The following is a 25617-nucleotide window of genomic DNA, read 5'->3' on the forward strand; positions in this document are numbered from 1 at the left end:
TTATTTCCTAAGCAAAACGCTCCCCCAAAAGGGCAAGCATTAGTTTAAAAAGCATAAAAATGTTTTTAGTCCTCAATATGTGCCGTCAACTGATTTTCACCAATAGTGTGGGAGTACATATTTCACTATACCGTCACCAGTCCTGGGTAGTCTTAAAATAGGGGGAAAATTGTGACTAAATTGATGGATGAAATGGTATCTAACTTTAACTTATTGGATCACTGAGGGGGTTCAATCCTTGCCCATTTTCCCCCCTTCATCTGTGAATTTGTTTCTCTTTTTAGATGTTAATGCTTTATTTATTTGTTCAGGCTCTATAAAAATATAAATTTATCATCTGTCATCTTTATGGTGGATACTTTTCCTGGTTTTTGAAATTTGCCTTCAACATCTATTCACCACACATTTATCTAAGCCTCCCCAAGGTGCCAGGCACTTGTCAAGTATCAATGATGGAACAGTCACAGCCCCTGCCCTTAATGATCTCAGGCTTAATAGGGGGAGACAGGCAGGTGAGCCATGAGTGCAATAAGGCTTTCACAGTTTCCATTAGAATTGTGAACAGTCAGGGCGCCTGGGTGGCGCAGTCGGTTAAGCGTCCGACTTCAGCCAGGTCACGATCTCGCGGTCCGGGAGTTCGAGCCCCGCGTCAGGCTCTGGGCTGATGGCTCAGAGCCTGGAGCCTGTTTCCGATTCTGTGTCTCCCTCTCTCTCTCTGCCCGTCCCCCGTTCATGCTCTGTCTCTCTCTGTCCCAAAAATAAATAAAAGCGTTGAAAAAAAAAATTAAAAAAAAAAGAATTGTGAACAGTCTCCAGTGGATGCACCAAAAGAGGTGAGCAGTCAATTCTACATGTGGGGGCCAGGAAAGGCTTCACAGAGGAGATGATTCTCAACTGAGTATTGATGCTCAATAAGTGAGTAGAGTGACAAAGGACAAGGTGGGAAAAGGCATTCTAGGCAGAGAGAACACGCACGAACAAGGCCAGAGAGCTGGTTGGTTAGGGGAACATCAGTAGTTGGGATGGACTAGGAAGTAAAATGTCAAGCAGGTCCTAAGGAACAAGGGGCTGGAGAGACCTCAGAGCTCACAATTTAAAAAGTTATAAGTAACTTGAGATGTTCGGCAAAGTCACATTAAGCTTTTCCTTACTCCTCTTTTACATAATGAATAAACTGAGACAGTCCTTTCTGCAGGTTTTATTCTTATTTTAAGGTTTTATTCTTACCTGTGTTTCCTTTGTTTCCATTTTGAACACTTTAATTTACTTGTTATATTTAACTGTTTAATCTGGAATTGACTTTGGTATATGATAGCAAGCCTCATCTGGATCTTTCTTTCAGTTTTAATGTTCAGCGCATCTATATTGTTCATTAAGCTTCTTTCTATAACCTTATTTTGCCATTGAGTAGAAACAGGGAAAGCTGAATATCTAATAAGATGTATCCCCAGCCAGGGACAATAGGAAGGGAAACTAAAGAAATTTCACTGGGGTTTGCTCTTGTACTGAGCTGTGTTAAACATCATAGGCTCAACTCACAGCCACTCAGGATCCTGGCTCCCAGGGCACCACTGCTACTTTGTATTTATAGATGACACATTTCTAAGGAGCAAACGTGTTTCCACAGAGAGTAATTTATTCTCATGACAAGTGAAGGGGGGAGATGGAGGAAAAATATGTCACAGGCAGCTTGATTTATTTACTCCTCCCAGAAATTAGGTGGAGTCGCGTTTGTTTGTTTTGCACCCTGATGCTGGCTGAAAACCCAGTGGGCCTGGCAGCTCTTCTCTGTACAGTATAGGCCAGATGCTGGGCTGGGAGCAGAGAGCTGTGATTTGTTAGAAAGGCAAGCACAGATTGGTTCTCCAGTCCCTCAGATCTCCCTGTTCCTTCACGGCATTCTGAAGACCTGTCCACCAATCACGGGGCTGCTTACTGGAAAAAGCAACTGCTGGAGAGCGCTGGGAGTCCCTAGCAACACTCCGAGGCTTTTGAATCTGAGGGCAAACGGCTGTGTAGTCAGCCGATAGTGGAGGAGAGCAGCACCTATGCCTCAGGAAGAAAAGGCTGTCAGGATGGACACTCCACATACTGAAGAACCCTTCGATAAGAAAGACAAAAAAACAGAAAAGCAGGAAGAGGAGATGGAGTTTAAGGAGCTGGGCGGTCTGAGGGAGGCCTTGGCGAATCTCCGGGGACTGTCGGAGGAGGAGAAGAGTGAGAAGGCCATGCTTTGCTCCCGCATCCAAGAGCAGTCCCAGCTCATCTGCATCCTGAAGCGGAGGTCAGATGAGGCCCTGGAGCGCTGCCAGATCCTGGAGCTGCTCAACACAGAGCTGGAGGAGAAGAGGATGCTGGAGGCTGAGAAGCTGAAGGCCGTGAGCGAGCATGCCCAGAAGCTGGAGGAACGCTTTATGACCCTGGCAGCCAACCACGAGTTGATGATCCGCTTCAAGGACGAACACAAGAGTCAGAACGTCAAGCTCAGGGAGGAGAATGAGAAACTGAGGCTGGAGAATGACAGCCTCTTCAGCCAGGCTCTGAAGGACCAGGAGGCCAAAGTGCGCCAGCTCACCGCCCGGAGCGAGGCCCTCTCCAAGGAGCTGGAGACCCTGAAACAGAGGTGTACTCGGGATGCCCGCCAGGCACAAGCCAGAGAGAAAGAGCTGCTGGAGCTGCAGAGCCGGCAGGCCTGTGCCCACGCCAAGGAGACGGAGCAGCTGCACAGCCAGCTGCAGAGCCTCCAGCAGCAGCACCAGCAGATCGCGGAGCAGATGGCCGCGGCGGAGCAGGCTCACGGCAGCCTGAAGCAGGAGCTGCAGGCCAGACTGCAGACGGTCACTCGCGAGAAAGATGAGCTGCTGCAGCTGTCCGTGGAAAGGGGCAGGGCGCTTCAGAGCAAGCAAGCGGAGATCCGCCAGCTTGAGGAGAAGCTGGAGACAGCAGATGAGGCCAGGAGGCATGCGCTACAGAGGTTTGAACAGGAGGCCGTGGCCGTGGACAGTAACTTGAGAGTACGAGAACTTCAGCGCAGGATCGATGGGATCCAGAAGGCCTATGATGAACTCAGGCTGCAGTCTGAAGCCTTCAAAAAGCACAGCCTGGGCCTTTTAAGCAAGGAGAGAGAACTCAACGCCAAACTCCGCCATCTCTTCCCATAGGAAGCTTCTGTTTCCTCTTTCCTCTAGTTTAGAATTGAAATATTTGTGCCTTAGCATTATGTGTATTATACTTTTAAGCACAATAGGAAGAAGAAAAGCTGCTTTACTATGATCTTGTGGTTATTACTATTGTAACGCTAACACTGATTTTCAGTCCTACCACCTAGAATACACAAGATTTACCTGACTTCTTTCTGTGCCTTTGAAATCCTCCAAAGTTTGCTATCATTATCTCTACCTTCCTCATAACCTATTCATTCTCAACCTCAGATATCTTCATATATCCTAAGATTTTAAATTAGCAGCTCAAGGGAATCTGAAATGCAATGAGATGTACTATGGTGAAAGTAATTTAGCATAGTTCTCCCTTGGAGATAGGTAGGCTTGTAGTCTCCCATAGTTTAAATTATAAACTGTAACAGTTAATAGCATGATAATAGCATAGAGAGCTCACAGAAAAAACTGTCATATTTTGCAACTGGCCAAACAGTTGCTTGCTTCATCTGCTTTACAGCAGTATCCTTTTGATTTTATTTTACTTGCACTAGTTTGGAAAACAAAGATTGAAATCAGTAAGTTCTTTACCAAAGCAGGCAAACTTTATTACAGTCATTCTATATGAGCAATAAGATTCAAATAAGTGAAATCAACCAGTTTGTATTTTTCCTGGAAGCTGAGATCACATTCCATTTTCTTGGGTTTTTCCCTTAATGAAAACAGGATATAGAGGTACAAGGTTGCAAATATCAGTAGTTTCATTTAATATTACATAATGTGCTAACAGACAAAAGGCCCCAATTTAGGTAACATTCAGAGCAGACTGGGTACGATACATAAAGCAATGCAAAGTGATTGTTTTGTTTCTATTAGCATATTTCCTTGCAATTAACTCTTTCCTTTAAAAAAAAAAAAATCTAGGGGCACTTGGGTAGCCCGGTTGAGTGTCTTACTCGTGATTTCAGCTCAGGTCATGGTCTCCTGGTCTTGGGATCAAGCCCTGCATTGGGCTCCATGCTAGGTGTGAAGCCTGTTTAGGCTTCTCTCTCTCCCTCTCCCTCTCCCTCTCCCCCTCCCCCGCTCTCTCTCACGCTCTCTCTCAAAAAAACAAAACAAAACAAAACAGCCAAACATCTAAACAAAATATATATATGTATACTTAACAGCATGTTTTAGGGATACCTAAATATGTAGATGCATACAAACATAATAGTTATTATATATTATAGAAAATTCTTAGAGGTAGTTATAAAAATATACTTAGTGCTTACTTATATCCCTGTTTTTAGTTGATATAGAAACATTATTATGAATACCCCTCAAAATAGATTGTAATATGTCGACCTCAAAGGGCTGTGGACCTGGGAGGGGGCGGAGGAACTGAGAAAAAGAGAGGACAGTATAGCAAGGCACAGGAGACCCCAAGCCAACAGCCCAAGGCACTGAGGTTTATTGTAGATCTTATATACGTTTTCAGGAAAAACAGATCAGCAATGATTAACAACAGAAGCTTAGCAAAGCATGTCAACAATGTACATCTGATTCAGCTATCGTACGTACTTGCGTACTTGCGAATGAGAGCAGACTTGCAGATACGTATGTTCCGATAAAAATCTTTACCATAGAAGCAAAGACAAAGAAGGGAGTGAATGCACTGTGCTATATACATCTGGCTTTCTTTAAGCAAAACATCCCTATCTGAGTACTAAAGAACAGACCACATTTTACAAGGGCAATTCACTCAAGTCCTTTCAGGTTATTTTTAACCTTATGATCTCCAGTTTTCTCAGAGATCTTGGACCCTGAATGAATATGGGCCTATGGTCATTATGGTGTTCTGTTTCCCACAGTAATATAGTATTTTTCTTACCTCACAGGGGCCAAGAGTCCCAAGAGTTACCTAATAATTTGGATTTATTAAAAAGTATTACTTGCTATCTTAAAAAAATTATTTATTTTTTGAGAGAGAGCATGCGAGCAGGAGAGGGACAGAGAGAGAGAGGGAGAGAGAGAATCACAAGCAGGCTCCACACTGTCAGTTCAGAGCCTGATGCGGGGCTCAGATCTCACAAACCATGAGATCATGACCTGAGGCATGACCTGAGAATTAGATGTTTAACTAACTGAACCATCCAGACGCCCCTTGGAATCTTTTTAATAAGCAATTTTCCAGTGTTACTTTACCTCAGGCAGTTTTTTAAACCTATTTTCTCATAGTCCTACTAAGATTGTGATATTAAATACAAATTCCAAGAAACCACATTGATGGCCTGAAAGGACTATTTACTTCTTACATATTACCAAGGATCAGAATATAGGAGCTAGTTTAATCATGGTTGTCACTGTTGAGCTCATACTATTTGTGATTGTGCTGAAGCACTTTGGATGGCTGGCTTTATTTAATCCATAGGGCCTTTTGAGAAGGTAATTATGTTTATTTCTATTTCAAAAAAGAAAAAAACTGGGATTCAGTAATTTTCTCAAGGCAACTTGGTCCCTGTGGAAGCTGGGATTTTGATGACATACCCCATTGAACCCCATTGAACAATTTCTTGACTGTCCACTGAGTGCCAAATTCAGAGGTTAGGCACTTAGAATAAACATGAAGAAATATCTTTTCTGCATTGGCAGAGCTCTCACACAGTCTAGTCTAGGCACATAAAGCAATTATATACACAAAACAAAGTAGTTATATATAGTGTGATGTGTTTTCACAGGGGGTGTTATGAGATCACAGTGGGTAAAACACACACACACACACAGAGTAGCTAACTCTGCCTGGGGTTAAAGGTCAGGAAGGTAGAGAGGATTAATTGGCAGGGATAACCAACACAAGAGTTGACATGTAAGCTGGTTCTTAAATAACTAGTAGAATTTCATCTGTGGAGAAAAAGATTTGAGACAACATGTAGAAAACCACAGAGGTTTTTAAAAAATGTGCAGGATATTTGGGGACATCATAAATAGTTGGGAAGAGGTTCAGAGAAGCATGTCTACAGATAAAACTGGAAGAGTAGGTTGTGGACAGAATACTGGGAGCCTAGAAAGCCAGGCAGACCCCTTATATTGGGGGGGGGGGAGAAAAGGGAGGAGGGGGCAAGCCTAGAAACATAGCCACAGAAGAGCCTTCCTCTTCCCAGCCAGGTTTGGGGGGTTGTGGTTTGAAAGGGGCCTGGTGCACATGTGCACCAGCACCCCTTCCTTTCTCCCACCAACACCCCCAATGTCTTTCAGTGAGTCCAAGGTCGGTCCACTTGGCTCAGCAGGCTCTGGGGTGGTGGTGTAGCTCACCCAAAGTTTTATGCCCAATGCTTGTGGAGAAGGCAGCTTCTGTGCAGAGGCAAGGTGGGTCTTGAAAACGAGGGAATCCTGGTGCCCCCATACTGAAGTGTGGTCTGTTGGAGGACTTAGCAGAGGGGACTCCTTTTGTGGTAGGGAAGGGTGTGTCTGGAAGAGTGCAGGGGTGGGTAAGGTAGGGTAAGGTAAGGTAGGGACGTGTGTCCCCTAAAACATGGGCACAAAAGAAGGGCCTCAGGTGCCAGGGTCTGAGGACATTACTTTTCAAAGTCATGCTAAGGCATTTGTATTAGGTTGTATGATATGAAATCGACACTTTGTGAGTCATCAATTATTAGATATTGACCTGTGACGTTGACTCTAATACCCTTTTGAAAGATATTAAAAGGATAGTGGGTAATGAGAAGAGAAAGTCAAAGATGGATGCCTTGGAAAACTGATGGAAGAGCCTGATGTGGAAACCAAAGGTAAAAGAAATGTGGAAAAAATTAAAATTCCTTACAACTTACAGCCTATTGACAAGAACTTGGGATAGGCAGAGTGAGCTTCCTGGAGGAACTGAACTGCCTCAATCTTAATACTTGGCTAAGGGCAAAAGGCAACCTTAGTTTGACATTATAGCCTGACCTCCAGGATCCTGCATATTTTCTGTATAAAAATCCCTTTGGAAACTTCCTTTATCTCTACACCACCACCACCAACCCTTCCCCCAAGATATGTTAGCAATCCTCCTCCAAACATATGGCTCATTGATACACATCTGAAGGGTCTCATGATTAAGATTTTACTAGACAGTAGTAAATGACCTTATCCTAACAGCGGCTAGCCCCCTCAAGGTCCTGGAAACCTTGGCTTGCAAATTCCTTAGAGACTTACACTATCCTAACCCTCTCCCTACTTAAGAGTATATAGTCAGTCACTCCTCACAATCCCAGTGTAGCTCTTTCTGACCACAAGTCCTGTCCCTGTGCTTTACTAAACCACCTTTTTTGCACCGAAGATATCTCAAGAATTCTTTCTTGACCATTCACTCCCGAACCCCAACATTTCACATCGATATGGAGCCCACAATACAGAATAGGAAAAAGGAGGGGCGCCTGGGTGGCTCAGTCGGTTAAGCGGCCGACTTCGGCTCAGGTCATGATCTCGCGGTCTGTGAGTTCGAGCCCCGCATCGGGCTCTGTGCTGACTGCTCGGAGCCTGGAGCCTGTTTCAAATTCTGTGTCTCCCTCTCTCTCTGACCCTCCCCCGTTCATGCTCTGTCTCTCTGTCTCAAAAATAAATAAACATTAAAAAAATTAAAAAAAAAAAAAGAATAGGAAAGAGGAATGTGAACTTATCATGTATCAAGTGGTTTTCATTTCAGCCACATACCAACTCATTCACTATTTTACAGATGAAAAAAGTGAGACTCAGGGAGGGTGACTTTCCCAAAGCCAAAGAGTTTTGCTGCGGGGGAGGGGGGTGGGGCGCTGGAGCAGGAGAGAGGTTTGAACATAAGCCCCATCTGGCAGGGCCAGCTTCATGGCGTGTCATTTGTATGGACTTCCACACTTGGTTTAATGCTCTGCTGTTCCTGCCTTGAGATGCTTGATCATTGTGTGACAAGGGGCTCCACATTCTCCTTTTGTGCTGGGCTCTTCAAATTATGTAGCTGGGCTTGTTTTCTCGCTCAAAACCCCATGTTTTCTCCCACTATACAAACTACCTTCTAACCAGCCACAGAAAAGCATTGTTTTTTCCCCTCTGTGCTCCACACCACTTTGCATTCCACTCTCTCAGTGCTTATCTTGTGTGTAATCTGTGACCCACAGCCAGATCCGGGGATGAGCAACCAGTTTAGTCATTGTGGTATGCTGATCTAGAAAATGATGTTTATCACTGGAACAAATTAAAAAAGTGAAGTGGCCACCTCCAAACTATGCCCATGAGGGGAAATTTTAAAAAACAAAATAGCTCAACTCTTTTCCAAGGCAAACCTACATCTCTAGTAAACTTTTCTGCAACATCCACAAGCAGTAACCCTAAAATGAAAGCAGAATAGAAATTCTAAAACCAAATAATGAGTGATGCCCCATCGATAGTGTGATCTTTTGTGTTACCTATATTGAAAGCCCCTCAGTGTGCCTTTAAGAACTTGTCTAGTTAAAAACCAAACCAAACAAACATAAAAGAGAGCTAGAAAAGAAGACAGATTACAGAAAAGGTGAACTGACTGGGCTGATATTTTCACAAATACAGACTCTACTTCAATTAGTGAACATTAATTCAGGTTAATTTGTTTCCAGTAAAGTATTAATAGAAGCTCTGTTTCTTCCTGGGGCACCTGGGTGGCTTAGTCAAGCATCCGACTTCAGCTCAGGTCATGATCTCACAGCCCATGAGTTCAAGCCCCGTGTCAGACTCTCCGCTGACAGCTTGGAGCCTGGAGCCTGCTTCGGATTCCGTGTCTCCCCCTGCCTTTGCCCCTCCCTTGCTCATGCTCTGTCTCCCTCTGTCTCTCAATAATAATAAACGTTAAAAAAAATATATTTTTTTAAATCTGTTTCTTCCCAGCTCCACTATATTAAACAGTTATTTAAAGAACGGTGTTTGAAGGAGTACCTGCCCAGGTGCTTGCTGTTCTATCCAGCCCTTGACCCAGATACCTACGGATGGAGGGCAATGGGTGTTGGATAGGCCATCAACAATGCCTGCTGTACCACATCTACTTAGATTGACAGAGCCTTATCTGCAGGGAGTCTCTTTTTATCTTGGCCTCCTAAAAAAAAGTTGGAATTTAGGGGAAATGGCCAAGAATAGGCTTTTCTAATCATTTGTCCATCTTCCTGAGGACAAGCTGGATGTTATTTTCCAAAGGCTAAAAACATCTAATTAAATTTAAAGGCCTAGGGCTGTACAGATGAATCTCCCTACCTGATGTTGTTCTCTCCAAACCTTCTGTTTATCTCACTTGAAAAAACTTTCAAATTTTTTCTGTCCAAATTTTCCCTTGGACAGATCTCCCTGGTCATTCGTTACTTATTCAACTGACCACAGCAGCCCCCTACCTCAATCACACTCTTCAGTTCTACAAAGGGATTAGTCTTAGCTATTTGCCAGACTGTGCCTATTTAATGCTCTAATCCACTCTTATTTGTACTAGTCTAAAATAATCTTCCCTTTCATGTTTGAGATTGTTCATTATAGCAGTGTTTGTAAGAGCAAAAGATTGGAAACAGCCTACATACCATAAATAAGGCACTGGTTAGACTGTGGGCCCTTCATTTTTTGGAATACATTGCAAGTGTAAAAAAAAGGGGGGGGAAATTAAGCTCTTTATGTACTGATATGAAAATATCAGGTTACATGTAGGGAAAAAACAAACAGGGTGCAGAATACTATCTGTAGTATACTCTCTTCTGTAGAAACAAGGAGGTGAAGAGGGGAGTAAAAATGCAAACGTATTTACTCCCATCTGCTTAAATAAATATTGGAAATCAGAAATACTAATAAAAAATGGTTATTAGTGGTATGGAGGGTTGTGGGGACCAGAATTGTTGGGGGTAGGACTGAGAAGGAAACTCCATGTACACTATTTTATATCATTGGAATTTTAAACCATCTGAGTGTATTACCTATTCAAAAAGGCAATAAAATTAAAACAAAGCATCTTGCACATAACTGTTTAACTTCTTAGTAAGCTCTGTTTCTGTGTAGGTGACTCAAAAGCCTGCAGATTTTTCTTTCTCCAAGAATTAAGTAGACAAGACATATTTTATATAGAGCCAAATATGGCCTGACAGATCTAGGTCAGGCCATTCGGCTGAAAGCTGCTGCTTTCACAAATGTTCAACAACATACGGCTAATGACAATTTCTTTTTCTATTCTGAATGCCTCCCAAAGCTTACTATTTCTCTCCTGAATTTAAGGATTTGAATGTATTAACTTTTCTCATGGATTTTCATATGTCTGTGTGAGACGTGAATTTTTTTGAGAGAGCAAGCCTGAGAGCAAGTGGGGGAGGGGCAGAGAGCGAGGGAGAAAGAGAATCCCAAGCAGGCTCTCATCTGCCAGCTCGATCCCACGAACCGCGAGATCATGACCTAAGCCCAAATCAAGAGTTGGATGCTTAGCCGACTGAGCCATTCAGGAGCCCTGAGATATGAATTTTACATTTTAGAAAGCCTATTTTCTCATATTAAATTTTTTAGGCTTTGGATGTTGGTGTTGGTTTTGCCCTAACAGACAAACAAAAGATGGTAGAGGTAGAGCAGGCCAAGTCGTTCTGACCTTTCCAGTTGAGTAAGTTATTCATCTAATGCACCCTATTAATTTAACAAATATTTGAGAGCCTTTTGTTGGCCAGGTACTGTGCTAAGTACAGAGACACAATGTGAGCAAGACAGGGACCTTATCCTCACGGAATTTGCCTCCTAGTGGGTGAGAAAAATGCTCTAGGATAGGATGACATTGGAGTGCACAGCAGAGCTTTGCAACATAATACCGAGGGGGTTAGGGACAGGTTTTCCTAGAAGTGGCATTTAAACTAAAGCCTGTTGAATGTGTAAGAATTGCCCAAGAGAAGAGGAAACATGAGAGTCCAGTAGCTTGGCAGCCTTCATAATACCTCATATTCCTGGTAAGAAACTGCCTTTCCCAGTAGCTACACCATCCAGGGCTGCAGAATAAGCAGTCATAGTAGGTTCTAGTAAGAGACCCTGTGGCCAGATTAACCCCATTACTCACATCCGTGTTTACCTCCGTCACTGTCAGAGGTCTGAGCCGTGATAATCTGGCTCAGTCCTCCCCCCCACAACCATCCCCACTCAAATCCTTCTACTAGGTCCTTTGGAAACCTAGATCTATGATCAGCAAAATACCAAGGTATTAGTGCAGTGAGTGAAGTACCAAGGTATTAGTGCAGTACGAGTGCACTGGCATCAGACTGCCTGGATTCAAGTGCAGTCACTTACTGGGGGACCTCAGATTAGGTCTTAACTGGATGCAGAGGAAACCAGAGAGCTAAAACTTCCAGTGTGTGAGAGATATGAAGAGAAGATGGCATGAACTTCACATTGGTGTAATCATATAGAGAAAAGAATTATCCAAATCTAGAAAACTGCTTCTTAAATGAAAATCCTTAATAGACAATATTCCAAGGAGAAATTGAACCACACCAAAATCTTAGTACATTTCATTTATTAGTTTTATGGCTGGTTGTAATATTGGTGTTATTCTAAAACTATTATATTTTAAAACTATTTTTAACTATATCACATATATATGACATATGTGTATATGTTTTGTGTATGAGACAGAGAATGAGAGAGACACTAAAGGAAAGATAATTATGTTAGTGTGGGGACAAAGTTAGGGACAAGACTTTCAATGTATAAACTAAGATATTAAAAAGTAAAGTAAAGCAGTTAATGTTAAATTCAAATTGAAAATATCAGTCTAAATCTATGACAGTTTTTCTTTAAAAAACATACACATGTTCTTCGGGTGCCTGGATGGCTCAGTTAAGCATCTGAATTTGGCTTAGGTCATGATCCTGTGGTTTCTGGGTTCGAGCCCCGCATCTGGTTCTGTGCTGACAGCTCAGAACCTGGAGCCTGCTTTGGATTTTGTGTCTCCCTCTCTCTCTGCCCCTCCCCTGCTTGCGTTCTCTCTCTCTCTCTCACAAAAAAAAAAAAAAAAAAAAAAAAAAAAAAAGACAACATATGCCCTAGCTCTGTCAACTGAGAAGCCTAAATTCAATGACAATCTGGTAGTAATGAATATCCCTCAGGCCCAATCTGTGGCCTCCAAAAACTATTTTCCACTAAAATGCAGAAGGAATTGTTGGAGAAATGGCTAATTCCAGAACTAGAGTTGGAAATGTATACAATGAACTTGAGGCAGTTAGTTGTGTCAGAAAGCAAATAAAGTGTCGAAGACTAACACAGCTCTCTTTGAAAAGACAGGAGAGCCAGGCTGGAGAGGTTCCCAGTGGCTAAAGATGAGTAATTGAGAACAAAAATAACTGCAATTGAGTGAAACACACTGAACATTTAAAAATCTATGAGTTCATTATGATACACCAAAAAAGACAAACAATAACAATAATGAAAACAACAACAAAACTCAGTGGTCATTAACTGAAAAGTGGCTATTAAAAGGAATAAATTGGTCATTTATCCTGCTTTTCCAATTTTCTGTATTTCAGGGTAAAAAAAAATGGCCCATATGTGACAAACTAACAGAATTGAGAATTAAATTAAATTAAATTAATTGAGAACTAAAGGAATAAGAGAATTTTAAAAATCATTATTTTATAACTCCTAGTGAAATAATTTTTTCAAACACTGATCATCATTAGATGAAACTATTAGGAGAAAGGTTAATGGAGAATTTTACAATGGAACAGGAATGAGAGTGTCACCATTTGAAAACATCCATCCATCTTAGCATCACTAAAAACAGGAAAGCTAAACATTGTTTGCTTCCCATATGATGCATTATGAAGAGCAGTGTCTTCTAGGAAGTATTCTGGCCATAAATGTTGAACCTTAAATGAACCAAGCCCTGAAAACCAATTTCCCACTTGCAGGATGTATGGGTCTAATGGGAAAAGTAAAATGGCACCACAAGAAAGCAGACAAATCTAGAATATTCACTTGCAGTCAGAAATGCTTTCTTGGGAGGAGGACAAAGGAACGGAAATACAGCGAGCACACTAGGAATTGCACGTAATCCCTGCAAATACACAGTGCTTGTAAACAAATCCTACAGTGCCTAAACACTGCCAGTCCGGAGTCTTCAGTTTACACTCAGCCGTAAGATCCTTTCATGGTCTTACTACTCTTTACAGATTATACTTCGCGGGTAAATAGGCAAACTAGATTAAAATGAGCATTCTGGCCTCTGTAGCACTGTTATCCTTCTGCTGTATCCACTCAGCAATACCCCAACCCTGACTCACCTGCATTCCCTGCCACCTCTGCTCCAATCCTCCTCTATAGAAAATCCAATAAACGTTATGTATTGGTGCTGAAGCATCACAAAGCCACGGTCTTTGTAGAGGACTTAATAGATGGTAATCGTCATCTACTTCAGTCCCTCTTGTAATGTGCTTTTTCCTGAATTACAAAAAGTGGAGAAACTGAAACAAACAAACAAAAAATACAAAGCAAACTATATTTGCCAGACTTCTCTGCAGTATTTTTTGGAAGATGCAAATAAGGCAGGGGCCCTTTCCCTTCTTTGGCTGTTGTTGCTGCCAAGCATATTCTCAGAAACACGGGCTTTTTCTGCAACAGCATTCCTATATGCATTCACTAGTTTTATGGGATATGGTAGCCAGCCCCCAAGATAGCACTAATGATTCTTGTCTCCTAGTATTCACTTTCTTGTGTAGTCCCCTTTCACAGTGAATAAGGTCTGACGGTGTGACCAGTAGAATACTACAGAAGTGATTGTATATAACTTCTGAGGCTAGGTCATAAAAGACATTGCTGCTGCTTCCTTGGTGTCTTGGATCATTCACTCTGGGGGAAGCCAGCTACCATGTAGCATAGACATTCACACAGCCTGTGGAGAGGCCCACATGGAAGGGGAACAGAGGCTTCCCCCAGCCATCTTGGAGGTGGATCTCTAGCTCCAGTCAAGCCTGCAGATGACTGCATTCTCAGCCAAAATCTGATTGAATTCGATGAGAACTCCAGAGCCAGACTACATGACCAAAGCACTTGAAATTTTCCGACCAACAGAAACTTTAAGAGATAATAAATGTTTATTGTGGGTTTAAGCCATAACAATAAGCAAATATTTATTATTTATTGTTATTTTTAGAGTTTGAAGAACTTGCTGGGCCCAATAGATTATACATGGGGTTGAGAGTTTGGGCAGTGGTAGTACTCTTGGAGCCAAGTTCCAGTTTTTTATTTTAACACTTTCCCAATTAGGGCAGAGATCTCTATTGGGCCTGTTGGGCCACATTGTACTGAGAGGCATTCTTGATCACCCAGCCTAGTGCCCATTCCTCCAGTCCTTCCAATGACTTTATAAGCACACATTCTCTGTATCACAAACTTTTCTGCTTAAAATAGCCAGATTGCTTTCTGTTCCCTGAACTTTAGCTTAACCTAATCAAAATACCCATCTGAAATCAACAGTGAGACACCAGAGACATTCCTGTGAAAGTCAGAAATAAGACAAGGAAGTTGGCTTATCAACAGTATTATTTAACATCAAAGTGGAAGCACTATTTTATTACTAGTCAAGATAATGAAAAAAAGTATTGCAAAAGAGAAGGCAAAATTATCATTATATACCATAAGATGATATAGTTGTCTACTAGAAAAATTTGAATGAATAAGCTGAAAATAAAAACTATTAAGAAAGTCTAGTGGGATAGTCAGTAAAAAATTTAACAAAAAAGATCTAAAGCTTTCCCACATAGCAATTTAGAAAATATAAAAGAAGAAATAACCTAGTCCAGTGACAAAAAAAAATACATAAGATAACTTGAAAAAATTAATAAATTTAATGCAATTTCCATGAAAACTCCAGGTCTTTTTGAACTTGGAAAATTTTATAAAGTTATCTGGTAGAATAAATATTCAAATATAGATAGAAAATTCTGAGAAAGTAAGACCAGCAAAGAAGGACTTGCCCTATGAGTTATTAGAAAACATTGTAAAAAACAGTGATTTGAGGGCATCTGGGTCACTCAGTTGGTTAAGCATCTGACTTTTGATTTTGGCTCAGGTCATGATCTCATTGAACCCCATGATGGGCTCTGTGCTAACAGTACACAGCCTGCTTGGGATTCTCTCTCTCCCCTTTCTCTGACTCTCTCCCACTCATGCTCTCTATTTCAAAATAAATAAATAAGCATTTTAAAAAATTGAGTGGTTTTTCTCTCAGAATGGTTATACTGACAAATGGAACTGAAGAAAAAGACCAGAGATAGACCCAACTATACATAAGAATTTAATATGTGGCAGGTATGCTGGGAAATCTGTGGAGCAAGTCTGCATTGTTCAATAAATTGTATTGTGGCAAATAACTTTTTGAAGAATTATATTCCTATATCATAATTTATACAAGAACAAATTCCATTTGTAACTAGATGAAATAAATAATCATATTGTGAAAAACTTTTAGTAAAATGTGAATGGAAGTAATTAAGGAGTATTATTTAGGCTAATAAAAGCCTTATTAGCCTTAAAACCAAAGCCAGAAACCATGAAGAACACTTTGACAGACTATTTAAAAATTATAGCAAAACAAGCAATTTCACTTCTTCTCTCCCCAAATGTATGTTCAGCTGAGGAACAAAATTGGGACATATATAGGAAATAAAGGTACATTATCCTTGTAATGCAAAGAATTCATATAAATCAAGAAGGAAAAAGACAAATACTTTTTCCCACTGCAAAGAAAAATGAGCTCAGAGGTGAACAGGTTGTTCACATTACATGTCAAGTGGTCATGTGAAAAACATTCAGCCCTCTAATAATCAAAGAAACACAAATTGACACAAAAGATGCCACTTTTTATTTTTGTATTGGCCATTTTAAAAAGAACAAGTCCACTGTCTTTGAGTGCATAGGACTAACTACTGTTGCACATCATTGGTGAGAGATACCTTTCTGTAGGTAATGAAGGTCTCTGTATAAAAATGGTATCTAAAAATTCTGCTTTCAAGAATTTATCCTAAGAACGCTCTAAGTGAACAAAGATATTTGTACAATATTATCATGTGGTTTATGATAGTGAAAAAGTCAATGCAACCTAAGTGTTATAGAAACTGGTTGAATAAGTTGGAAAGTTCATGTAATGGCATTCTAGACAGTCATCAGAAATAAGCATGTGGGCGGGGGGGAGGGGCACCTGGGTGGCTCTGTTGGTTGAGCATGTTCAGCTTAGGTCATGATCTCACAGTTCATGAGTTCGAGCCCCACATGGGGCTCTGTGCTGACAGCTCACAGCCTGGAGTCTGCTTCTGATTCTGTGTCTCCCTCTCTCTCTGTCCCTCCCCACTCTCGATCTGCCCCTCTCTCTCAAAAATAAACATTAAAAAAATAAAAAAAAAAAGCATGTGAGTCTGTACTAGTTGTCTGAAAGATATCCACAATATATTCATGCCAGAACAGTTGAGTTCAAAGAAATAAAATCAAAACAAGTGTCTGTACATAGAAAAACTATGATATACTCAAATTTTAGTAACAGTTATTTTGGAGTAGTTAGGTTGGACAGGTTGTAATGTCTTGTTACTTATTTATACATTTCTACACCATCTGAATCTTTTGCAATAATCGTTATAACCAGAAAAAAAAAAAAAACCACAAAACATCTGTAAAGAAAGAGTGAGAAGAATGAATAGAAGAAAAGGGAGTGATAGTGAAGGGGAGAAGACGCATTTTCTAGGAGGTTTACCCTTGCTTTGTTGCTTTTTTGTCTTCTGAGGCTACATTGTAAAAAATTCTCCTTCAGTTTTCTACTTTTAATCCGATCGGAGAGCCTCTTAAAATACATGTATTTAAACCAAAATCTTGCAATTTAGGGAAAAATATAAGAAATCAATCCATGATCTTGAGAATCTAGGAGATTTGCCTAAGGAGAAAATTCAGTTGAATGGGATTACCAGCCACACAAGCGCCTGTAACCCAAGAGGGGCCAGAGCATATAACAAGCACCTTGCACTGTTTGCTGCTCTGCTGCAGCAAAACCTTTCCCAACCAGAAAGTTGGGAAAGACGTGCATGTTCTTTCTTTCTTTATTCTTCTAGATACCATAGCTCATATTTATTTTTGTTCTTTGCAGAATTGCACAGTTGAATTTTGTGTTATACCTTCAGCTGGAACTGGAGACCTTCTTTATCTATGAAACTGGAGACCTTTTTTATTAACCCATTTAATAAATATGATTGAAACCTAAGCTGTGGCAGGTACTGTTCTAGATATTTGGGATTTATTAGTGTCCATGGTTCCTGGAACTTGCTTTCTATCCCTGTAAGAAACAACCATATAAAAGTAGCTATTTGTTGAAGCTATTTGCTACTTATTCAGTACCCCCAAGAGAAGTTTCTTAAGACCTAAAATCTGAAAAGTGGATAAAGGAATTCATATAAAGTTAACTCGTGGGCAGAGAAGGAAAATTTTTCCCTTTTGATTTGCCAGGGAAGTTTAGTCTATTGTTAACTCAACTTGAGTAACTGTAAGATTTTATGTCTATCCTATTCCAATCAAACTTTCCCCCCTTTTGGAACTCCTTATCTTCCCATTTCCTCTATATCTTCATTGGCCTTGCTTTTAAAATTTTTGAATTTTTTTGTTTCACGGTATTCTAATGTACTTGTACAGTGCTTCAAATCTCAAATACCTTGTGGGGTTAGAGAACAAGATACACCATGAGGAAACAGACATATCCAGAATGTGGTGTGTTTTTAAGACACATGACCTTCTCTCTTCAAAAAGCCAATAGTAAGAAAAGCTAAAAAATGGGAGGGATTATTATTCGAGTTTGAGAAATGGGAAAAAAACTTCTCAAAAACATAGCCAAATGTAACAAGTGACCCTTGTTTGGATCCTGGCTCAAAAGAAAGTATCCACTATAAAAGATTATCTTCAGGAAAGATGAGGAAATTTGAAGATGGCATGGAAAATAGATAATTTTAGTAAATTATTGTTAATCTTCTCAAGGCCTAATAAGAGTATTGATTATGAAAGAGAACGTTCTTATGCTTAGAGATACATACTTAAATATGTTGGGGTGATATGTGTTCTCTGCAACTTTGGAATGATTCGCCAAAATTTATGTTTTACAAACATTTATAAACAGATAAAGCACATTTGGCAAATGATAATTGTTGAATTGTTGAGTCTGGATATTGGGTAGTATTGCTGAATTAGAGTGAATTATTCTTTCATATATTCTGTGAAATATTTGGAAACTTTAAAAATTGATATATATCTATTTATTATGCAAAGATAAAATATATAAAACTGATTATAAAAAATATTCAAATATTTTAGTGAAACAATTTCTTATGCAGTAAACTTCTAAAGAAAGAGACTAACGCCTTAATTTTCTATGGGGATTAAATTGAGAGACCCTATTATTATGGTCCAATCATCACTAGAGCCACTAGAGGTGTTTGGTAGAATTTTGATTTCCATTGTTACACAAACCTACAGACCAGTCTATGGGTAATTTACATATTCATTAGCTCCCTGAGTAGTATTTTCATTCACCTGATTTTGGGAATCATTATCTTGGATTTCATATTTTGCATTTACACTTCCTAATGAATTCTTCTTAAATGGCTATTTTCTTAGGCAAGCCATTAGAAATTGTAACAGATAATATTGTGGTTAAATTCAAAAAATATGCTTCAGATATCATTTGTAAAATGAATCAATGAACCTTATGTTAAAACTATTTTAGGGAATTATATACTCTACCTGATAGAGACGTATCTTTCTTGTTATCTTGAGGGAGGGAGACCACAGCATTGTCACAAAAGTGAATGTGTATGTAGCCTTGAAAGGGAAAAAAGCTCTAAAATTCCTAAAGAACTTGGACAGAAATTTAGTTGAAACCCTAGAGTTATAAGGAGAAGAGTTAGCCTCGATAATGTAGTCCATTTCAATATCTATTTTTAAATTAGAATTTTTATGATTTAAAGAAAAGTTGATGTCAAAGAATATGTGATCCTAAAATATTGACCAGAATAAACAAAATATAAAATAAAAAAAAACCCAAAACTGTGGTTATCACAACAATACATCTAAGTACGTTCATAAAATTGTGAACACAATGAACAGAGAAAAGAATACAACAAGGGTGTTCAACTTGGCTACAGGGATTTTAAGAGTACTCTTTTTACCCTGATAGCTGAAAAACAGCAACAAAATTGGGCTCATTCAGAAAAAACCAGAAAAATATTGTCTTTGGAAACTGGTAACAGTCCTTTTTAGGAAAAACATCTGTCAGTTTCATGAACAACTCCCAGATAAAACAAAGAGGAAAAAAGTCACACACACGATTCATTCTATTAACACAACCAGCAATACAACCATCGCTCAAACCATGAGGTAGCGACAGTACAAAAAGACTGGCGCACATATGCACACCCACACATGCTCACAATACGCCAACTACAGAATACACACAGAAAATGCGTTTACAATCTTATTACAGACAAGGAAAAGACCTTTTTTTTGTTGTTTAGAAAAGGCATAGAAATGGCCTAGGCTTTTTAATAAAATTATAATTAAAACTTGAAAATTAAATTATATATGAATGACTTATTTACTTTTTTCCCCTAGCACTCTGTGTTTGAATGAAATGATCTTGTATTACAACAGAAAGGGAAAGGATTCAAGCGGTGTTTTATCACCAGTCTTAAAATTCCATGGACATGCAGGGTAACTTTAAGATTTTTCGTAAATTTGGTATTTAAAAGATCATTTCTGAGAGAGTCGTTTCACTGGAAGTGGAAGCTAGAATATGCAGGGTTGAGAAGTGAGGGCGGAGAGAGTAGACCACTTCTTGATAAATTCGGGGTTTGTTATTTTTGCCGCTGTTACTATGACATCACTGGAAAGCTGAAATTACTCCCACTCCGGACCTTACTGAACTCTCGCGATACTAGAGCTCAGTGGAGCGCGAAACGCCGTGGGAGGGGCTGGGGTAAGATCAACCGACTTCCGGCCAGGCCGTTGTCTGGGTGGCGCGGTCGAGTCATCGTTGGGCCTCGCCGCTTCGATCTCCTATCCCTTCCCCCCCCACCCCCCGCCCCAGCGCGGGGGGTCGACCAGTCAAGTGGCGCGGGAGGCGTTTCGGATCTTCCCCTTCATTTCGCTGTGGCCAGCTCCCTGGCTCCCCGCGCTGGGGGTCTGGGGTCCTTGGGGGCCCGCGAGGCCCGGTCTGAGGGGCCGGGGCCTACGTGGGCCCGCCGCTGGGCCCCATGAGGCATAGCCTGACCAAACTGCTGGCGGCCTCAGGCAGCGACTCCCCAACCCGCAGCGAGAGTCCGGCGCCGGCCGCGACCTGCTTGCTGCCCCCGGACCTGACCCGGGCGGCGGCGGCTGCGGCGGCGGCGGAGGAGGAAGAGACGGCGGCGGCCGGATCTCCCGGCCGCAAGCAGCCGCGCGGCGACGAGGGCGAGTTGGAGGCCGGGAGGGGGGGCCGCGGCGGCGTGGCCGTGCGCGCGCCCTCGCCCGAGGAGATGGAGGAGGAGGCGATCGCCAGCGTCCCCGGGGAGGAGACGGAGGACATGGACTTTCTGTCCGGGCTGGAACTGGCAGATCTTTTGGACCCCCGGCAACCGGACTGGCACCTGGAGCCCGGACTCAGCTCGCCCGGGCCTCTCTCGTCGTCCGGCGGAGGCTCGGATAGCGGCGGCCTGTGGAGAGGGGACGACGACGACGAGGCCGCGGCTGCCGAGATGCAGCGCTTTTCTGACCTGCTGCAGAGGCTCTTAAACGGCATCGGAGGCTGCAGCAGCGGCAGTGACAGTGGCAGCGGCGAAAAGAGGCGGAGAAAGTCCCCAGGAGGAGGCGCGGGCAGCAGCGGCAACGACAACAACCAGGCGGCGACAAAGAGTCCCCGGAAGGCGGCGGCGGCTGCTGCCCGTCTCAATCGGCTAAAGAAGAAGGAGTACGTGATGGGGCTGGAAAGTCGAGTCCGGGGTCTGGCAGCCGAGAACCAGGAGCTGCGGGCCGAGAATCGGGAGCTGGGCAAGCGCGTGCAGGCACTGCAGGAGGAGAGTCGATACCTACGGGCCGTCTTAGCCAACGAGACCGGACTGGCTCGCTTGCTGAGCCGGCTGAGCGGCGTGGGACTGCGGCTGACCACCTCGCTCTTCAGAGACTCGCCCGCCGGTGACCATGACTACGCTCTGCCCGTGGGAAAGCAGCAGCAGGACCTACTGGAAGAGGACGACTCGGCGGGAGGAGTGTGTCTTCATGTGGACAAGGATAAGGTGTCGGTGGAGTTCTGCTCGGCGTGCGCCCGGAAGGCGTCGTCTTCTCTTAAAATGTAGGGTCAAGTAATCTGCTCTTTATCCGCGTTTACCCCTTTCAACTCCCTTACACCATGTAAAACACCTTAGTGGGACATCTTCACTGGACACATTTCAGAGGAGGAAAACAGTAATATTGAATCTTTAAGTGTTTAGCTAAAAGCATGAATGTGACACTGTAACCAACTCCTAATGATAACATGTGACTATTAAATCTCTCTGACAGTTTCTTTTTTAGGTGATTTCCTTCCTGCCAGGCTCCGTTGTAGGGGTTACAGAACAGTCGTTCCCGCCTCACAACCTGGTAAGGATCCATCTCTTCACGTAACGCTCATGCTCTGCTGCTTAGTCTACTTTAATGGGCAACATCTCAATATGTGTGTGTGTGGAGGTTTTTTTTTCTTTTTTTTTTCTTTTTTCTTTTTTGGAAGGTGGGAGGGGAAATCTAATTTGGGCCCTGTCCACCCTGGAAACAGACTTGTGCTGGTCAATAATGTATTTAAGATGCTTCTTCTGGTTGAAATAGCTGTTAATGTGTCCCCTTGTTCAGACTTGCGTGTACCTAGCTCTTCTGTCCCCAGTGTGGACATGGCCTTGGATGACATCGGTTCCAACTGTACACTGAAAGCTGCTAATAGAGATACAGTTTGGAGACAGTGAAACAGGTGAAGTTGAATGGAAGTTCCGAGTTGTACAAGGTGCAAATTGGAATTCCAATGTTAGAGCAACTTTTTAGAGGCTGACAATAAGTATTTGGGGCTTGCACAAATGTGATAGTTATTTTGCTGGAGATGACAGAAATGTCTTAAATATTTGGGAATGCCATTTAGTTTTCAGGAGGAGATGTAGAAAGACAAAGTATTCAGAGTAAAAGATTTTAATATCTCACCATTAGAGAGGTTGGAAATTAACATGCATATCTGTGTTATTGAAGGAGGAGTAATAATGGTTAATGAAATGTTTCTTTGAGGACCAGCACAGTGATTACCTTATCACTGAGTATAAATAAATTGTTAAACACTTTTACTTTTGTTGTATTAAAATTTTAGGTTAAATTTATGTATGATTAGATATTGAAGGTTGTGAAATGTGAATGAAAACGTGTAAAGTGAGGCTTCACAAAGAATCTTACTCTCCTTATTTCAAAGGTTTTTGTCCTATTTAAAAATAATTTTTAAAGTTGAGTGGTTCTGACTACTCAAGAACACGATTGACACTTTTTCCAAAGATGGGACATATTCTTCCCTTGAAGTACTGTATTATCCATTGTCTGATTGTATAGATTCAGTTACTGTGTCCTTCAGTGTAAGAGGCATTAAGAAATTCTTTGTGAAACATCACTGTTTGATAAAGTATATACATATTTAGCATCCTTGTTTTTCTTTGTGCTAAAGTGGATACAGCTGTTGGGGCAGAAGAGACGGGACCAGCTGCTGGCCACATTTCCTGCTTTATTTTAAAAGGTAGTATAAGAAATGAGGAAAAAGAGGTAATATCAGGGCTTCTGCTGTCTTTTATTTTAAAATGTTCATAATTAAAAAGTATTTTCCAGCAGTCCAAAGATGTAAGTTATCTTACACATAAAATGTTTTGTTGTTATTTGGTTATAAAAATGGAATCCTTGTTCTTGCACAACTGTAAATGTTTTGTTGCTAGATAACACAATTTGAGACCTAACTTGGTCTCTGGTTTCCAGTGCATTACAGCATATTTTGTAAAATCATCTACTGCACTTGAGCATGAATGGGTAATAGCCAAACTCACAACCTGGAGTGATGAACCTGCTTATACCTAAGTGCAGGAGCAAGCCCCTCACAATGCAGCTGCATGGATTTTTAGTGCCTACTGAATTATATATATATATATATATATATACACACACACACAAACCAAAAGTAGTTGGAAAAATTATTTGAAATGACTAATTTGTGCTATCTCTATGGAATATGTTAAATGTAGCTTTTTGAAACAGAAGCCTTGAATTGAAATTTAATTAATACTTGAACATTTTGTATATATTTCTTTGTATATAATTTTGTGCAGTACCAATGACAAAAATATGGTGTCATAATAAAACCAGGTTTGTTGATCTTTCAGTTATGGGCTCAAAGAATTTATTCATCTCTAACATGACATTGGAAAATAATGGATGAAAATAGGAAAAATGATTATTGTTAATGCTGACTTTGGGTCTTAAAAGGTTCTGGAAGCAGTAAGTGTGTTTTTCTAAAATACCATTCCCTTGGAATATTTTCTTCCTAATGTCATTGCTTTTCCTGCATTATTTGAAGTTTGGGGCTGGGGAGAAATAGTAGTCAGAGCTTTCTGAATTGGAATGCTTTGAAAATTCTAAGTGTAGATTTTTAGAATGTCATTTTATAAATGGCAGTTTTTGGAAATACTTGAGTAAGAACTTTTGAGAATGGAGATTAGAATCACCTATTTTTAAAGCTGCTTATTTAGGTTACTTACGTTTTAACTGTCTTTTCTTAGTTTCCATTTCATTCTCTTTTTTTTTTTTTTCCCTAATTTTGGTGACTTAGTGATTTTGTCATTTTTTACATCAACTTCATGGTCTTGTTTTTACATGGTATTGCATGTATTTAGGACCTAACAGGGGCTTTAAATAAATTTGATCATATTTATGTGTAAGCACATTTTACTGTAAATGTTTGGGTTTCTGAATTTACAACAGATCTGTTTATTTCAGTATGTAGTAAACAATATCTTAAAGTGTCCGATTCACTACTTGTTAATTAAAAAAAGTTATGATTAATATGAAACTGTTGTCTTACTATTTTTAGAAAATTGTGTTCTGAATGATTAGTAGTTGGATAAAGGAGATTTCTGGAATATAATAAGGATTGTTTTGAAATTTTAAGGTTTGGCTCTATTTACTGTAGTGGTTGAAAACAACTTAGTATTTGGGAAACTTTTTTTTTTTCCCTAATTGCCTCTATGGCAAAATGATGCAGAATTAAAGAGGTAGTTTTTTTTTTTAATATTTGCCTTCTGATGGTGACAGGAATTCATACATTAATTGAACTAACACATCATATTGACCTCCTATTTCTGTCATATTGACTTACTGTTTCTGCACTTTCTTGACCAGTCCTAACTAAAAAGTCCACATTTGTTAAAATGTCGTCACACCTCTGATATAATCCGACAAAAAGTGTTCAAAATATTTTAAATATTTGTGCATTTTGTAATCACTAAATTAATCTCTCTCTCTTCTCTTTAAACAGCTTAGCAGTGTCTGCAAAAACGAATCTTTTCCTACAACCTGTTAACTGACTGGACTGATGGTAACAAAGTAATTGTGGGAGCCATGTCGGTCAAAAATTTGGCATCTGCTGAAAAAAATGAATGCCATATTCAAGTTCCCAAATTACTTCTGTACTGATTTCACTTTCCAGATTTCACTTTCCAGAAATGGAGATATGAAAAGATTCTCTGGAATCCTTGAAAGACTTAATAGAAATACATGAGACTAAGTTAATTTTGGAACAAAATCATACCCTTTTGTCTTTCATGGGAGTGATACTCAGTTCTTGCATACCTTTTAAAAATTGTAACCATTGGAGAAGAGAATTATAGTATTTCATCAAGGAATAATAGAGTCTTTACACAATCAAGAGCACATTCTGTAGAATTACATTTTAGTGGAGTAGAATTACATAAACAGGCCATCAGGGATCACAAAGCATAACATGAGTTTGTATTTATTTCCTGGAACTTGAGAGCTAATCTGAAGTATAGGCTGACCTTGCTGAGTAGAATATAAAAGTTAATGTAAAGTCCTTAACTATAAAGAGTAGTCTTTTTAAATAGATGCATTGATTTGTCTTGTGTATCTGAAAAAATTGATTATGATTAAATATGTGAGTAGTTAATTATAATTCAGGGTAATAGGATGTTTGGATTCTGAGGTTTTGGCTTCTTGAGTTTTCTCTGAGTACTTGACACTTTCTTGAATATTTTGAGGTTTCTAACGGTATCGTAGTTTCTACTGTTATATATTAAAATTTCTCTAGTGTTACGTAAGGGCTTTAGTAATCTGGATGATGGGAGTGGTTTTTTTTTTTTTTTTTTGCGGAATGTGATTATTTTACTTAATTGAAACATTTTTCCAGTTTATTACAAGTGTGAAAAAACACTCA

At 40.4% G+C, this 25617-nt stretch overlaps 2 protein-coding genes across 7 annotated transcripts; both read left to right on the forward strand.

The window, feature by feature from the left end:
* Positions 1–728: 728 nt before the first annotated feature.
* CCDC89 (coiled-coil domain containing 89) lies at positions 729–4116 on the forward strand. The gene has a single exon (XM_047071046.1). It carries the CDS (start codon positions 2049–2051, stop codon positions 3159–3161), a length of 1113 nt encoding a protein of 370 aa, XP_046927002.1. The 5' UTR covers positions 729–2048; the 3' UTR covers positions 3162–4116.
* Positions 4117–20158: 16042 nt separating this feature from the next.
* CREBZF (CREB/ATF bZIP transcription factor) lies at positions 20159–25356 on the forward strand. Of its 6 annotated transcripts, none has more exons than XM_047070959.1 (4): positions 20159–21471; positions 21681–21758; positions 22849–23666; positions 24703–25356. In XM_047070959.1, the coding sequence occupies exons 1-2, from the start codon at positions 20399–20401 to the stop codon at positions 21694–21696; spliced, it is 1089 nt and encodes a 362-aa protein (XP_046926915.1). In that variant the 5' UTR covers positions 20159–20398; the 3' UTR covers positions 21697–21758; positions 22849–23666; positions 24703–25356. The 6 variants fall into 6 exon arrangements, with proteins under 6 accessions (XP_046926915.1, XP_046926916.1, XP_046926917.1 ...); XM_047070960.1 differs by having other exon boundaries at positions 22849–22917; positions 23552–25356; XM_047070961.1 differs by having other exon boundaries at positions 22849–22917.
* The last annotated feature ends 261 nt before the right edge of the window (positions 25357–25617 follow it).

Source organism: Lynx rufus, unplaced genomic scaffold (genome assembly GCF_022079265.1).
Source record: "Lynx rufus isolate CCGP_SWC_20201006 ecotype Redwood Valley unplaced genomic scaffold, mLynRuf1.p SCAF_9, whole genome shotgun sequence".
NCBI classification, from domain to species: domain Eukaryota; kingdom Metazoa; phylum Chordata; class Mammalia; order Carnivora; family Felidae; genus Lynx; species Lynx rufus.